The sequence below is a fragment of the Sus scrofa genome, chromosome 16, assembly GCF_054392235.1.
Source record: "Sus scrofa isolate SSC_HxYL_T2T_F1_AM1 chromosome 16, Sscrofa_HxYL_maternal_Yorkshire_Landrace_v2.0, whole genome shotgun sequence".
NCBI lineage: Eukaryota > Metazoa > Chordata > Mammalia > Artiodactyla > Suidae > Sus > Sus scrofa.
This window is the reverse complement of record NC_139398.1, coordinates 15,367,665-15,382,487: the sequence shown is the minus strand read 5'-3', so window position 1 is coordinate 15,382,487 and position 14,823 is coordinate 15,367,665. Positions and strand designations below refer to the sequence as shown.

At 39.9% G+C, this 14,823-nt stretch overlaps 1 protein-coding gene across 3 annotated transcripts in view; it reads left to right on the top strand.

The window, feature by feature from the left end:
- The window catches only part of DNAH5 (dynein axonemal heavy chain 5), a 319,273-nt gene that overhangs the window by 102,784 nt on the left and 201,666 nt on the right, over positions 1–14,823 (top strand). For all 3 annotated transcript variants that reach the window (XM_085001716.1, XM_085001717.1, XM_085001715.1), the window contains 3 exons: positions 9,750–9,835; positions 10,579–10,900; positions 11,931–12,137. In XM_085001716.1, coding sequence (XP_084857842.1) covers positions 9,750–9,835; positions 10,579–10,900; positions 11,931–12,137 — 615 coding nt within the window. The remainder of the gene's footprint in view (positions 1–9,749; positions 9,836–10,578; positions 10,901–11,930; positions 12,138–14,823) is intronic.

Sequence of the window (14,823 nt, the reverse complement as noted above, 5' to 3'; positions counted from 1 at the left end):
TAGGTGTCTGTAATAATCAACATGTAGCCATCTTCCCATCCCGCTCAGGTCCAAAGTGTGCCCCTTCTGATCATTAAAGGAAAATAGCCATTCTGTTACTTCTTTTCCAGAATTTTGGGTTTGAAATGAATTTATACACTTCAAGGGAAAAAGAGTTCTGAGGCATTTTTGAGGAATGAGTTCCGTATAGAAGGAATCATAACAAAACTGCTAATTCTATGTGTCAGGTCCGTTCTAAGTACTTTGTAGGTGTTCAGTCATTTAATCTTCACAATAATCCTATAAGTAGGTGCTCTTATTACCCTCTCTTTGGAGAGGGGAAAACTGAGGCACAGTGAGGTTAAGTGACTTGCCTAAAGTCACAGAGATAACAAGTGGCAGGCAGTCTGGCTCTAAGATTCAATTTTGTAACCATTATGCTGTAAGACATCTTTCAGGTGATGGGAAGATAGAGTGCTCTTAATAATTTAAGCAATGACCTCTTTTGCGAGCAGATTCAAACACAAAGACTGTGGATCTTGATCTCTTGTTGGAAATTGATGGGCAGTGGCAGACGCTGAGTCTGTGCTCCATGGTCAGTGTTCATTTGTCAAGTCTTGTTTGCATGTCTTGGCAGTTGCTGATCACACAGTACTTCAGTGACTGATTTATATGTGGGATATAGGCAGATGGTGAACACCTGAGGGCAGGTGTTGTATTCATTCCTATTTATGTCTCCAGGGCCTAGGGGATGGGTCTTTATAAAATTGGGGAACAAAGGATGTTTGCTAACTTAGTCTGTAAGTAGTAAATTAATAAGAATTAGATTTATTGCAATTAAACATGCATTTACTGTATATTAATTATGTATTAGGTTTTTATGCTATTGATTATGAATATAGAAATAAATCAAGTTGATTTGCCTTCAAAGATCTCATCAGACATGTGATATGATTGAAATATAAGTACACATATGTTAGTACAGAGTACTGACTCTACCATTAAAAAAGGGTAAATAGTGCCTAAAATGACTAATTATAAAATAATAATGTTCTGGAGTTCCTGTTGTGGCTCAGTGGAAACAAACCCGACTAGTATCCATGAGGAAGCAGGTCTGATCCCTGGTCCCGCTCACTGGGTTGAGGATGTAGGTCGCAGGCAAGGCTCGGATCCTGCTTTGCTGTGGCTGTGGCTGTGGCTGTGGCTGGCAGCTGTAGCTCTGATTTCACTCCTAGCCTAGGAACTTCTGTATGCCACAGGCGAGGCCCTAAAAAAGCGGGGAGAAAGCATAATGTTCTCATATTGTACCAGGATGTGGGGGTTCCAAGATAAAAGACATATTCCAAAGAATCCCTAAAGAAACTTATAGGGGGGAAAGACCTGCAAAACATTGCATAGAGTCTGAGAGTTGCTACAACACCTAAGGAGGGATGTGAACCTAGGAGAAAGGCAATTCCATACCTTGCTTGACTGGGACTAGGAAAGGCTTCAGAGAGGATGCCGTGCTTGATGCTAGAACATTATGTTTTCCTAGTAAATGGAGTGGGAAACCAGAGGAATGGGGGGAACTTTTCAAGACTGTGCCCACTTTTTGTAATTCTGAGAATGTAACTTTATAAATATTTTACAGCCTTGTTTTTAAGCATTCGTTATAGACAATTAGTTCCTCTTATCCTTGATTTAAAAAGTTTTTTTATTGTTATTTCCCCAATACAATTTTTTTTTTCTACTGTACAGCCTGGTGACCCAGTTACACATACATGTACACATTCTCTTTTCTCCCATTATCATGCTCCATCATAAGTGATTAGACATAGTTCTCAGTGCTACATGGCAGGATCTCATTGCTAATCCATTCCAAAGGCAATAGTTGGCATCTATGAACCTTAAGATCCCAATCCCTCCCACTCCCACCCCCCCCCCCCCCCCGCTGCCTTGGCAACCACAAGTCTATTCTCCAAGTCCATAAAAAAAATTCAGCACTTTAATTCATATTGTCTTCCATCTCAAAAATGGTCCATTTCTCTCTGTGGTGGGCTAACTACTTTTCCTTTGACTTTTTAATCCTTTTCTTCAACCACCTTTTCTTAACTAATCTCTCTACACCCTCTCCTTTGAATAATCCATCCACTTTCATGAATTCAACCTTTGTAAAACTGGGGTGCATATACTTACCTTCCATGACTCTGGATGTTATGAGGGGGTCATAATGCGTCTTGGAGATAGAATGAGGAGGACCAGTAACTGGCATCTCCAAGATGTAAGACTGGAGGGTCTGTGTGTGAAGGGATGGAGAGAGGGGGGAACATGAGTGGTTTGGATGGGGTTTGTGTCCAGGGATCCACTGTCAAGGGAATCAGAGCCTGGACTCCTGTCCAGATTTAGGGCTCATGCTGCTATAACAGGTCCAAGAGAGGTGGTGTGTTAGAACCACGCAGTTCATTGGAAGTCTAGGAGCTCATTGACTTCAGCAGGCAAAGCAGGGCACTATTTAGTAAAGGACTGGATGTTGGATGGTCAGTTTAACCAGATGAGTTAAGGGAGAACTGAGTAGGACCTGAGAGTGCAGAACTAATAGGAGGACTATAAGATTCCACCCCGGACTCCTCTGTGCCACAGAGGGAACTCCAGTGAAGGAAGAGTTTTTCTTTCTTTCTTTCTTTCTCCTTTCTTTCTTTCTTTCTTTCTTTCTTTCTTTCTTTCTTTCTTTCTTTCTTTCTTTCTTTCTTTCTTTCTTTCTTTCTTTCTTTTCTTTCTTTCTTTCTTTCTTTCTTTCTTTCTTTCTTTCTTTCTTTCTTTCTTTCTTTCTTTCCTTCCTTCCTTCCTTCCTTCCTTCCTTCCTTCCTTCCTTCCTTCCTTCCTTCCTTCCTTCTTTCCTTCCTTCCTTCTCTCTCTCTCTCTCTCCCTCCCTCCCTTCCTTCCTTCCTTTCCTCCCTCCCTCCCTCCTTCTTTCTTTCTTTCTTCTTATTTTTCTTTCTTTTCAGGGCTGCACCCATGGCATATGGAGGTTCCTAGGCTAGGGGTCGAATTGGAGCTGCAGCTGCTGGCCTACACCACAGCCACAGCAAGGCAGAATCAGAGCACAGCTCATGGAAATGCTGGATCCTTAACCCACTGAGCAAGGCCAGAGATCGAACCCAATTGTCATGGATAATAGTTGGGTTTGTTAGCGCTGAGGCACAATGGGGAATTCCTAGGAAGATTTCTTGATCCTAGGATGTGGTGTTTGCACAAGAAATATCAGGTCCAGTACGCCTGGAGCCTACTCTGGCACCAATTCCCATGACTGCTCTGGCTTGCAAGTCCCTCATTGTTGTGGCTTCTGGACGTTTATCTTTCTTTTCTTTTCTTTTTTTTTTTTGCATTTCCATATAAATTTAATTTTTTTTTCTTATGGGAGTTTTTTTAAAATTACTCAAATAAATTTATCATATCTGTAAGTTGTATAATGATCATAACAATCTAATTTCACAGGATTTCCATCCCACAGCCCAAGCACATCCCCCCACCCCCCAAACTGTCTCCTCCAGAGACCATAAGTTTTTCAATGTCTGTGAGTCAGCATCTGTTCTGCAAAGAAGTTCAGTCTGTCCTTTTTTCAGATTCCACATGTCAGTGAATGCATTTGATGTTGGAGTCTCATTGTATGACTGACTTCACTTAGCGTGATAGTTTCTAGGTCCACCCATGTTGCTAAGAATGCCGGTATTTCATTCCTTTTAATGGCTGAGTAATATTCCATTGTGTACATGTACCACTTCTTCTTGATCCACTCCTCTGTCAATGGACATTTAGATTGTTTCCATGTCTTGGCTATTGCAACTGGTGCTGCAGTGAACATCAGAGTACGTGTGTCTCTTTGAGTCAGGGTTTTCTCTGGATAGATGCCCAGGAATGGGATTTCTGGATCAAATGGTAGTTCTATTTTGAGTTTTCTGAGGCATCTCCATACTGCTTTCCACAGTGGTTGCACCAATTTACAATCCCGCCAACAGTGTCCTAGGGTTCCTTTTTCTCCACACCCTCTCCAGCACTTATTGTTTGTAGACTTTTGGATGATGGCCATTCTGGCTGGTGTAGGGTGGTACCTCATTGTGGTTTAGATTTGCATTTCTCTAAGAATGAGTGATGTTGAACATCTTTTCCTGTGTTTTTTGGCCATCTGTGTGTCTTCTTTGGAGAACTGTCTGTTTAGATCTTCTGCCCATTTTTGGGTGGGGTTGTTTGTTTTTTTGTTGTGGAGCTGCAGAAGGTGTTTATAAATTTTGGAGATGAATCCCTTGTCAGTCGATTCACTTGCAAGATTTTCTCCCATTCTGTGGGTTGTCTTTTTGTGTTGTTTAGGGTTTCCTTTGCTGTGCAGAAACTTTGAAGTTTGATTAGGTCCCATTTTTTTATTTTTTATTTTTTATTTTTTGTCTTTTTGCCTTTTCAAGGGCTGCTTTCCTCAGCATATGGAGGTTCCCAGGCTAGGGGACGAATCCGAGCTGTAGTCACCGGCCTACACCAGAGCCACAGCAACGCGGGATACGAGCCACATCTGTGACCTCCACCACAGCTCACAGCAATCCCGGATCCTTAACCCAGTAAGCAAGGCCAGGGATCAAAACTGCAACCTCATGGTTCCTAGTTGGATTTGTTAACCACTGTGCCATGATGGGAACTCCCTGTTTTTGTTTTTATTGGCAATACTCTAAGAGGTGGATCTGAGAAAGTGTTGCTGTGGTTTATGTCAGAGAGTGTTTGGCCTATGTTTTCCTCTAAGCATTTTATAGTGTCTGGTTTTATATTTGGGTCTTGAATCCATTTGGAGTTTCTTTTTGTGTATGGTGTTAGGGAATGTTCTAATTTCATTCTTCTCCATGTGGCTGTCCAGTTTTCCCAGCACCACTTATTGAACAAGCTGTCCTTTCTCCATTGTATATCCTTGCCTCCTTTGTCATAGATGAGTTGGCTGTAGGTGCATGGGTGGAATTCTGGGCTTTCTGTCCCGTTCCACTGATCTCTATTTCTGTCTTTGTGCCAGTACGATGTGGTTTTGATGATTGTTGCTTTGTAGTATAGTCTGAAGTCCGGGAGCCTGATTCCTCCAGCTCCATTTTTCTTTTTCAGGATGTCTTTGGCTATTCTGGGTGTTTTGTGCTTCCAAACAAACTTTAAAATATTTTGTTTGAGTTCTGTAAAAAATGTCCTTGGTAATTTGATAGGGATTGCCTTGAATCTGGAGATTGCCTTGGATAGAATGGTCATTTTGATAATATTAACTCTTCCAATCCACAAGCATGATATATCTTTCCATCCATTTGTGTCATCTTTGATTTCTTTCATGAGTGTCTTATAGTTTTCAGAGTACAGGTCTTTTGTCTCTTTAGGTAGGTTTACTCCTAGGTATTTGATTCTTTTGGATGTGATGGTGAATGGGATTGCTTCCCTAATTTATTTTTCTGTTCTTTCATTGTTAGTGTATAGAAATGTGGTCGATTTCTGTGTATTAATTTTGTATCCTGCAGCTTTGCCAAATTCGTGGATGAGCTCTAACAGTTTTCTGATAGAGTCTTTAGGATTCTCTAGGTATAGTATCATGTCGTCTGCAAATAGGGATAGTTTTACTTCTTCCTTTCCAATTTGGATTCCTTTTATTTCTTTTACTTCTGTGATTGCTGTGGCTAGGACTTCCAAAACTATGTTGAAGAGTAGTGGTGAGAGTGGACATCCTTGTCTTGTTCCTGATCTCAGCGGGAATTCTTTCAGCTTTTCACGCTTGAGAATGATGTTCGCTGTGGGTTTGTCATATATGGCCTTTATCATGTTGAGGTAGGTTCCTGCTCTGCCCAATCTTTGAAGGGTTTTTATCAGAAATGGATGTTGGATTTTGTCAAAGGCTTTTTCTGCATCTATTGAGAGGATCATATGGTTTTTATTCTTCAGTTTGTTAATGTGGTGTATCACACTGATGGATTCATGGATATTGAAGAACCCTTGCATCCCTGGGATAAATCCCACTTGATCATGATGTACAATCCTTTTAATAGATTGTTGGATGTGGTTTGCTAGCATTTTGTTGAGGATTTTTGGATCGATGTTCATCAGTGAAATAGGCCTGTAGTTTTCTTTTTTTTTTGTGGTATCTTTGTCTGGTTTTGGTATCAGGATGATGGTGGCCTCATAGAATGATTTTGGGAGTATCCATTCCTCTGCAATTTTTTGAAATAGTTTCAGAAGGATAGGTGTTAGCTCGTCTGCAAATGTTTGATAGAATTCACCTGTGAAGCCGTCTGGTCCTGGACTTTTGTTTGTTGGAAGTTTTTTAATCACAGTTTCAATTTCAGTTCTTGTGATTGGTCAATTCATCTTTTCTATTTCATCTTGGTTTAGTCTTGGAAGATTGTACTTTTCTAAGAATTTGTCCATTTCTTCAAGGTTTTCTGTTTTATTGGCATACAGTTGCGTATAGTAGTCTCTTATGATCCTTTGTATTTCTGTGATATCCACTGTTACTTCTCCTTTTTCATTTCTAATTTTATTGATTTGAGTCCTCTCTCTTTTTTGCTTGATAAGTCTGGCTAAGGGTTAATCAATTTTGTTGATCTTTTCAAAGGACCAGCTTTTAGTTTCACTGATCTTTTTTATGGTTTTCTTTGTTTCTCTTTCATTGATTTCTGCTCTGATCTTTCTGATTTCTTTCCTTCTACTTAGTGAGGGCTTATCTGTTCTTCTCTCTTGAGCTGCTTTAGAAGTAAAGTTAGCTTGTTTATTTGAGCTTTTTCTTGTTTCCTGAGGTGGGCTTGTATTGCTATAAACTTTCCTCTTAGAACAGCTTCTGCTGCATCCCGTAGGTTTTGGAGTGTTGTATCTTCATTGTTATTTGCTAATAGGTATTTTTTACTTTCCTCTTTGATTTCTTCAGTGATCCATTGGTTGTTTAGTAGCATGTTGTTTAGTCTCCACGTGTTTGTGTTTTTGTGCAGTTTTTTTCTTGTTGTTGATTTCCAGTCATATAGCATTGTGGTCGGAAAAGATGCTTGATATGCTTTCAATTTTCTTAAAGTTACCGAGGTTGGATTTGTAGCCCAGGATGTGATCCATCTTAGAGAATGTTCCTTGTGCTCTTGAGAAGAATGTGTATTCTGTTGCTTTTGGATGGACTGTCCTATAAGTATCTATTAAGTCCATCTGGTTTAATGCATCATTCAGGGCCTGTGTTTCCTTATTGATTTTCTGTCTGGTTGATCTGTCCATTGTGTAAGTCGGGTGTTAAAGTCCCCCACTATTACTGTGTTATTGTCGATTTGTCCTTTTAAGGTTGTTAGCAGTTGCCTTACAGATTGTGGTGAACCTGTGTTGGGTGCGTACATATTTAAAATTGTTATATCTTCTTCTTGGATTGATCCTTTGATCCTTATGTAATGTCCTTCTTTGTCCCTTAAAATAGTCTTCATTTTAAGGTCTATTTTGTCTGATATGAGTTTTGCGACGCCAGCTTTCTTTTGATCTCCTTTGCATGGAATATTTTCTTCCATCCTCTCACTTTCAATTTGTATGTTTCCCTAGAAATGAAGTGCGTCTCTTGAAGACTGCACATATATGGGTCTTGTTTTTGTATCCATTCAGTCAGTCCATGTCTTTTGGTTGGGGCATTTAGCCCATTAACATTTAAGGTAATTATTGATATGTATGTTCTTAGGGACATTTTGTTAATTGCTTTGGATTTGCTTTTGCTGCTCTTTTTTCTTTCCTTCTTCTCTTCTTTTCTGCCTAGAGAAGTTTCTTTAGTATTTGTTGTAATGCTTGTTTTGTGTTGCTGAATTCTCTCAGCTTTTGTTTATCTGTGAAGCTTTTGATTTCTCCTTCAAATCTGAATGAGAGCCTTGCTGGGTAGAATATTCTTGGTTGGAGGTTTTTTCCTTTCATCATGTTAAGTATATCATGCCACTCCCTTCTGGTCTGCAGAGTTTCTGCTGAAAAATCTGCTGATAACCTTATTGGGGTTCCCTTGTATGTTATTTGTTTCTTTTCCCTAGCTGCTTTCCAGATTTTCCCTTTGTCTTTAATTTTGGTCAGTTTGATTAATATGTGTCTTGGTGTATTCCTCCTTGGGTTTATTTTATATGGTACTCATTGTGCTTCCTGGATTTGAGTGAGTGATTCCTTCCCAATGTTAGGGAAGTTTTCGGCTATTATCTCTTGGAATATTTTTTCTGTTCCCTTCTCTCTCGCTTCTCCTCTGGCACCCCTATAATACAGATGTTTGTGTATTTAATGTTGTCCCAGAGTTCTCTGAGACTTTCTTCATTTGTTTTCAATCTTTTTTCTCTTTTCTGTTCCACATCCGTAATTTCCACTAATCTGTCCCCCACTCACTTATTCGTTCTTCTGCCTCCTGTATTCTGCTGTCAGCTGCTTCTAGTGAGCTTTTGTATTTCAGTTATTGTATTTTGCATCTCTTCTTGTTTAAGTTTTATATCTTGTATCTCTTTGGTCAGTGTTTCCTGTAAGTTATCCATCTTTGCCTCCAGTTTATTTCCAATGTCTTGCATCATCTTTGGCATCAACAGTCTAAAGTCTTTTTCCTGGAGGCTGAGAACCTCCTGATCACTTAGCTGATTTTCTGGGGTTTTTCCTTTCTCCCTCATCTGAGTTCTAGTTCTCTGTCTTTTCATTTGTATAGGTTTTTGGTGTGGTGACCTTCTTACAGATAATAGAGTTGTAGCCTCTCTTCCTTCTGGTTTCTGCCCCCCTGTGGCCGAAGTCAGTATGGGGGCTTGGTGTAGGCTTCCTGATGGGAGGGGCTGATGCCTGCCCACAGGTAGGTGGAGCTGATTCTAATCCCTCTGGTGGGTAGTGCTTAGTCTCTGGATGGGATCAGAGGCAGCTGTGTGCCTGAGGGGTCTTTAGGCAGCCTGTTTCCTGAGGGGTGGGGCTGTGACCCACCTGGATTGTTGTTTGCCCTGGGGTTTCTCAGTGTTGACTAACGGGTGGGGCCTGATTTTCCCAAAATGGCCACCTCCAGAGAAAGGCATGGTTGGTAAATATTCCCGAGAGCTTTGCTTTCAATGTCCTTCCCTCACAACAAGCCACATTCACCCCTGTTTTCCCAGGATGTCCTCCAAGACCTGCAGTCAGGTTTGACCCAGATTCCCATGGAGACTTTGCTTTGCCCTGGGACCCAGTGCACGAGAAAGTCTGTGTGTACCTTTTAAGAATTGGGTCTCCATTTCTCCCAGTCCCATGGAGCTTCTGCACACAAGCCCAGCTGGCCTTCAATGCCAGATGCTGCAGGGGCTCTTTCTCCCAGTGCCAGATCTCCTCACGTGAGAGTTTGATGTGTGGCTCAGACCTCTCACTCCAGTAGGTGAGACTCTGTGAACCAGTTAGTTTCCAATCTGTGGGACTTCACACCTGGGCTGTATATGGTTGTTTATATAGCAAAATCGCCCCTCCTACCTCTTGATGTGTCCTTCTCTTTTTCTTCTGGAATAGGATATCTTTTTTAAGGTTACTGGTCCATTTGGGTGAAGAATGCTCAGATTTTAGTTGTGAATTTTGTTGTTTTTAGGAGAGAAGCTGAGCTCCAGTCCTTCTGTTCTGCCACCTTAATCCTGTCTCCGTTTATCTTTCTTTAAGCTTAAATGAGTATTACATTTTCTGTTTTTTTTTTTCCTGTATTGTATGTGCTTATAGCGAATGGGGAGCTATTTTATCTTATTGCTAAATACGATTTTTCCCAATGCCAATTCATTGTTCATAATCAGACTTACACTCTATTTTAGAACGAGCTGCAGAAGTTCATGGATATTACGTTTGAAAAGATTCAAAACACGAATCAAGCTCTAAGTATGTTGAAGAAATTTGAAAGGTAAACTTTGGAAGATTTTTCTAAGTTCTCTTTTCCAAATTGGTGTAATATGAATGCAGTTTAGCTTATACTATTATTGTTATTATTTCATATTCTAGTGGGAAGAAAATCCTCTTGACAATCTGAACAATAAGGTCATAAAGTCCTGAGGATTAGGGGTTGGTTTTATTTCCTCTCAACTTTGAAGTACTGTATGACTGCCTATCAAAATAGCACTTAATATTTAAGCACTTGGAAGAAACTCTGACGTGTAGTTTTGGCTAGATTTTAGGGATTGACATTATTAAAAAAAACACTGTTGTGGTATGATTGATGGATTGAGTCCATTTTGATTTTTTAATATGCCAACTAAACAATTCATCCTCTTCCATCAGCATATGTTTTAAAATAAATCTTGGAGTTCCCCTTGTGGTTCAGTGAGTTTAGAACCCAACATAGTGTCCTGGAGGATGCAGGTTTGATCCCTGGCCTTGCTCAGTGGGTTAAGGATCTGGTGTTGCTGCAAGCTGCGGCATAGGTCACAGATATGACTTGAATCTAGTGTTGCTCTGGCTGTGGTCGTAGGTCAGTGGCTGCAGCTCTGATTTGACCTCTAGCCTGGGAAATTCCATGTGCCACAGGTACGGCCATAAAAATACCATACAATACAATACAATACAATACATTAAAATAAATCAGATCTTAATAAAACAGATTTCTTGATATCATCCTATTAATTCAAGTCTTTCACTTAAAAAAATCAGATTGAATATACCGAATCTTGGTATCGATGACAAATACCGGTGTATCCTTGAAAACTATGGGGCTGACATCGATATGATCTCGAAGCTGTATACAAAGCAGAGAAGTGATCCTCCTTTGGCTCGAGACCAGCCTCCCATTGCTGGGAAGATTCTGTGGGCCCGCCAGCTCTTCCACAGGATTCAGCAGCCCATGCAGCTTTTCCAGCAGCACCCTACTGTGCTCCAGACAGCAGAAGCCAAGCCTGTGATTCGCAGTTACAACAGGGTGGCCAAGGTCCTCTTGGAGTTTGAAGTTCTCTACCACAGGGCATGGTTTCAGCAAGTGAGTCTCTGCATTTTTGCTCTTCAAAGATGTCTCCATTGTCAAAGCCATGGGAAACCCTTTGCTGGTAGCACTGGACAGATTTATTCCCATAGGGAGTTGAGTTTGTGGGTATTTGATGACGGGTTTAGTTGAATGTAGGTAAATCATTTGAAGAGTACAATATATCCATGAAGAAAAATAATAATTGATTTTGAAAAATAGATCTTAAACCAGTAAGAGAACTCATTTTTTATCTACTTTATAAACTCCCAAGGGAGAAAATTTTGTTTGTTGCTTCCTTTACCTGGTTAATGAGGATTTCTTTCTTTTCTTTTCTCCTTTAAATTCCCTAATGTGTCTGTACACACTAGTATGTCTGTTAAGCAAAGTCTTAAATTTTATTTGGCCATACTGGGTTGATCAAATTATATTTCTATACCCTATCATACTTCTATTTCTTTGTAGATTGACATAAAGTATTTTGTAAATTAAACCTCTAAAATGTAATCTCATTTTCCTAGTTCAATTTCTGATGTCTAAGCCAATAAGACAATGGAGAGATGTCCCCTTAATGCTTTTCATTGTTTTTCTAGATAACTGAAAACCCAATTTAGTAAGTTTTCATGAAACTATGATTAGGAAAAATACCTGAGTAGAGACAGGGTCACTTTGCTGTATAGCAGAAATTGATGGAAAATTGTAAATCAACTCTAATAAAAAATCTTAAGAAAAACTGAGTAGGCATGAAGATTTGGGGGAATGAAATGGCTTTTGAGGAGTTACTGCTATTGCAGTATCCCCTTATCAGGTGTGAGAGAATCATGACCCAAGCATTTTTTTGAGTTGACTGTGCATCACCACCAAGAATTCGAAGGCTCTTTTCTGAAAGCGAAGTTAGGAGAAGAGTGGGGCCCCACTGTCTTTAGTCTGAGAAGTTCAAATCCATGGAAGAACACTTAGTGATCTTCATTTCCAGAAGTGGCCACGCTAGGTACCCGGTGTATGCGTTGAACTTTCTAACAGTAATCCTGTTGATCTCTTCTCACAGACTGAAGAAATTCACATAGGACTGGAGGCTTCTTTATTGGTGAAGGCTCCTGGCACAGGGGAATTGTTTGTAAACTTTGATCCTCAGATATTAACCCTATTTAGAGAAACAGAGTGCATGTCACAGATGGGTCTGGAAGTTTCCCCACTTGCAGCTGCCCTTTTCCAGAAACGAGATGTATACAAAAAGAACTTCAGTGACATGAAGGTATAGTACTTATTTTTTTCTCCTACCTGGCTAGCCCTAGTTTGCATTAAAAAAACAAAAGTCTGGTGGTGTGTCACTGTCAAGGAATAGAAAGCATGACTGTAGTGAAGTGACTGAGGCTAGAATATAGGTTGGGATAAGGAGCAGGTCATTATAGACCTTGTAAACCAAGGCTATATATTCGAGTACCAGGGAGCCATTAGAGGAATCTGAGCAGGAGCAAAAGGCATGATGTCTTTTATAATAAAAATCATTCTTGCTGCTCTAGATTTTAAGAGGACAAGCGTATAAAGCCAGTTTGCGGACTGTTACACTGGTTCAGGACGGAGATGATGGTGACTTGAGCAAGGATGGCAGTCGATAGTAGATCAGTGGATTAGAGAATGATATCAACAGGACGTTTGAGAGAGAGCTCAAAGATGAGTCCTTTGTTTTGGTGTGAACAACTCAATGGATTTACTCAAAGTAGGGCTAATATATGTTAGTGTGTTGGTTGTATTCTGCACACTTGCTTAGTAATATGCAGTAGGCATGAGTGGAAGTTCCACTTTAGAGATGAAAAGGCCAGAACTGCTGTGTTTTGTGGGGGAGGGCAGGAGGGCATCAGCAGTTTCCATCTTAAGTGTAAGATGATTTTTAGAGATTGAAGTAGAGGTGTTTTCCATGCAGATAGATATGTAAGTCTGGAGTTGAGGGGAGAAGTCAAAGTTGAAGTTATACTTTTGAGAGTTATCAGAATATAATTGCTATTTAAAGTCACTGTCCTACCTGACTCTCAACGGAGGAGAATATAAAGAAGAGTAGAGGGCCTACCTTAAACCCCGAGTTGCTCCAATACTAACAGGTCTGATAGAAGAGGACAAATGTGCTGATAAAATTCAGGATTGGCCTTTGAGGTAGGTGGAAACCAAGTGTCAGGAAGCCAAGGGTAAGAAAAACATCATGAAGAAGGGACTGGTTACCAGTGACAAGTGCTTCCCACAGGATGCTCAGGATGAAGTCAGAGATGCTGCCATGATATTTGACAACATGGAAAACATTGTCACAGTTTTATAGTGGTCCATATATAATGGACCACCCTGTAATGGACAAGGCCCAAAAGTCCACATAGTTTCACACTGGCTTATATTTTAAACCATTTTCATATTTATTATTCCATTCGATATTTTCCACAGCCATGTTAGGTAATTGGGACAGAACACTATTATATTATTTTATAGGTGACAAAACTGTGGCTTAGAGAAATCAAATGACGTAGCCAAGGTATCATAGCTAGTAAGTGGCAGAAGTAGGACCAGAATTGAAACTCGTAGTCTACTATTTTCCCACTCCTTCATGTTATATTAGAAAGTCAATACTGGCAATGGACACTCAATTAATATAAGCTCCTCAAATACGAGGCAGCATGTTGCAATTCGGTTTTAGCTTTTTCTTACATGTTAGAGAAATAACTTAGTCAATCTGCATATTTATAAAGAAATTATTTTTACTAGGAAACACTATTTATGAGACTATAAAATGATTAGTGATAATTTTTTTCCATAGCATTGCTGTTTTGGTTTTCCGTTGCATGTAATCAACAACCCCCAAATGTAGTGGCTTAAAGCAACCATTTCATTATATCTCATGATTATGTGAGTAACAAATTTAAGCAAGGCTGGGCTGGGTGATTCCTCTGTTCCATGTAGCACTGACCAAGGCTTTTAGTTCAGTTGGCAGATGTAAAATCTGGAAGGTCCATGATGCGCTCATTCTCTGGTTCTTTGGTGGGAATGGTTGGAAGTTTTGCTGAGCTGGGACTAAGGACTGGAACATCTATGTGTATCCTCCCTGGATGGAGGCCTCGGGGTGGTAGAATTTCTTCCAAGACAATTCAAGCCTCCCACAGTGGGTGTTATAGTAAACAAGGAGGAAGCTGAATGGCCTTTTCACCAGCCTTATATGTTTCATAGCATCAGTTCTCTTCTCCTTTGTTGGGCTCCATAAGCCCACCCAGTTTCAAGGAGAGGGTACATAGATCCCACCCAACAAAGGGAGGAAAGTCAAAGAATATTTTAAATATCACAGTTGTAAATAACAACTCTAGCATGTGAATTATCATCTGGTTAACATTTACTGTATCTTGAGGTTGAACGAGTTAAAGGTTCCCACTCAACGTCAACAGTAGCTGGTAAGAGCAGACCTTTTGGCATGTTTGGGCGACCTTCTCAGGTGTTGCTGAGTTATGCTGAATATTTAACAGAATTTTCAGGCTTCTACAGATATGCTGAAGTCGCCGAGAGTTTGTTTTCTTCAAGGCAGTTCAAACTAGAAAGAGTTGAGTCAGCACAGAGTAATTACTAAGAATACAGATTCTGAAGCCAGTCTGGATTCAAAACATTATCTTTGGGCAAATTAATTTACCCTTCTAAGCCTCAGATTTTAATTTATAAAATGGGTGAAAATACCTCCTAGTGTTAGAGGATTAGGTAGTAAGTAGAAAGCCTGCTAGGTACTGACTTAGGAATTGCTTCCAACATAGAATAAGTGATGAACATTGAAAAAAAGGTAAGTGGATAAAACAGTTCAGGAAATGTATAAGTAGCTGCTAATAAAACCATCACATGTAGGTTTCTCATGAAAATTGAAAGGATTTATAGAAATTGTGAAAAAGTATTACATGAAGAAAGGATGATTTGGTGCATTT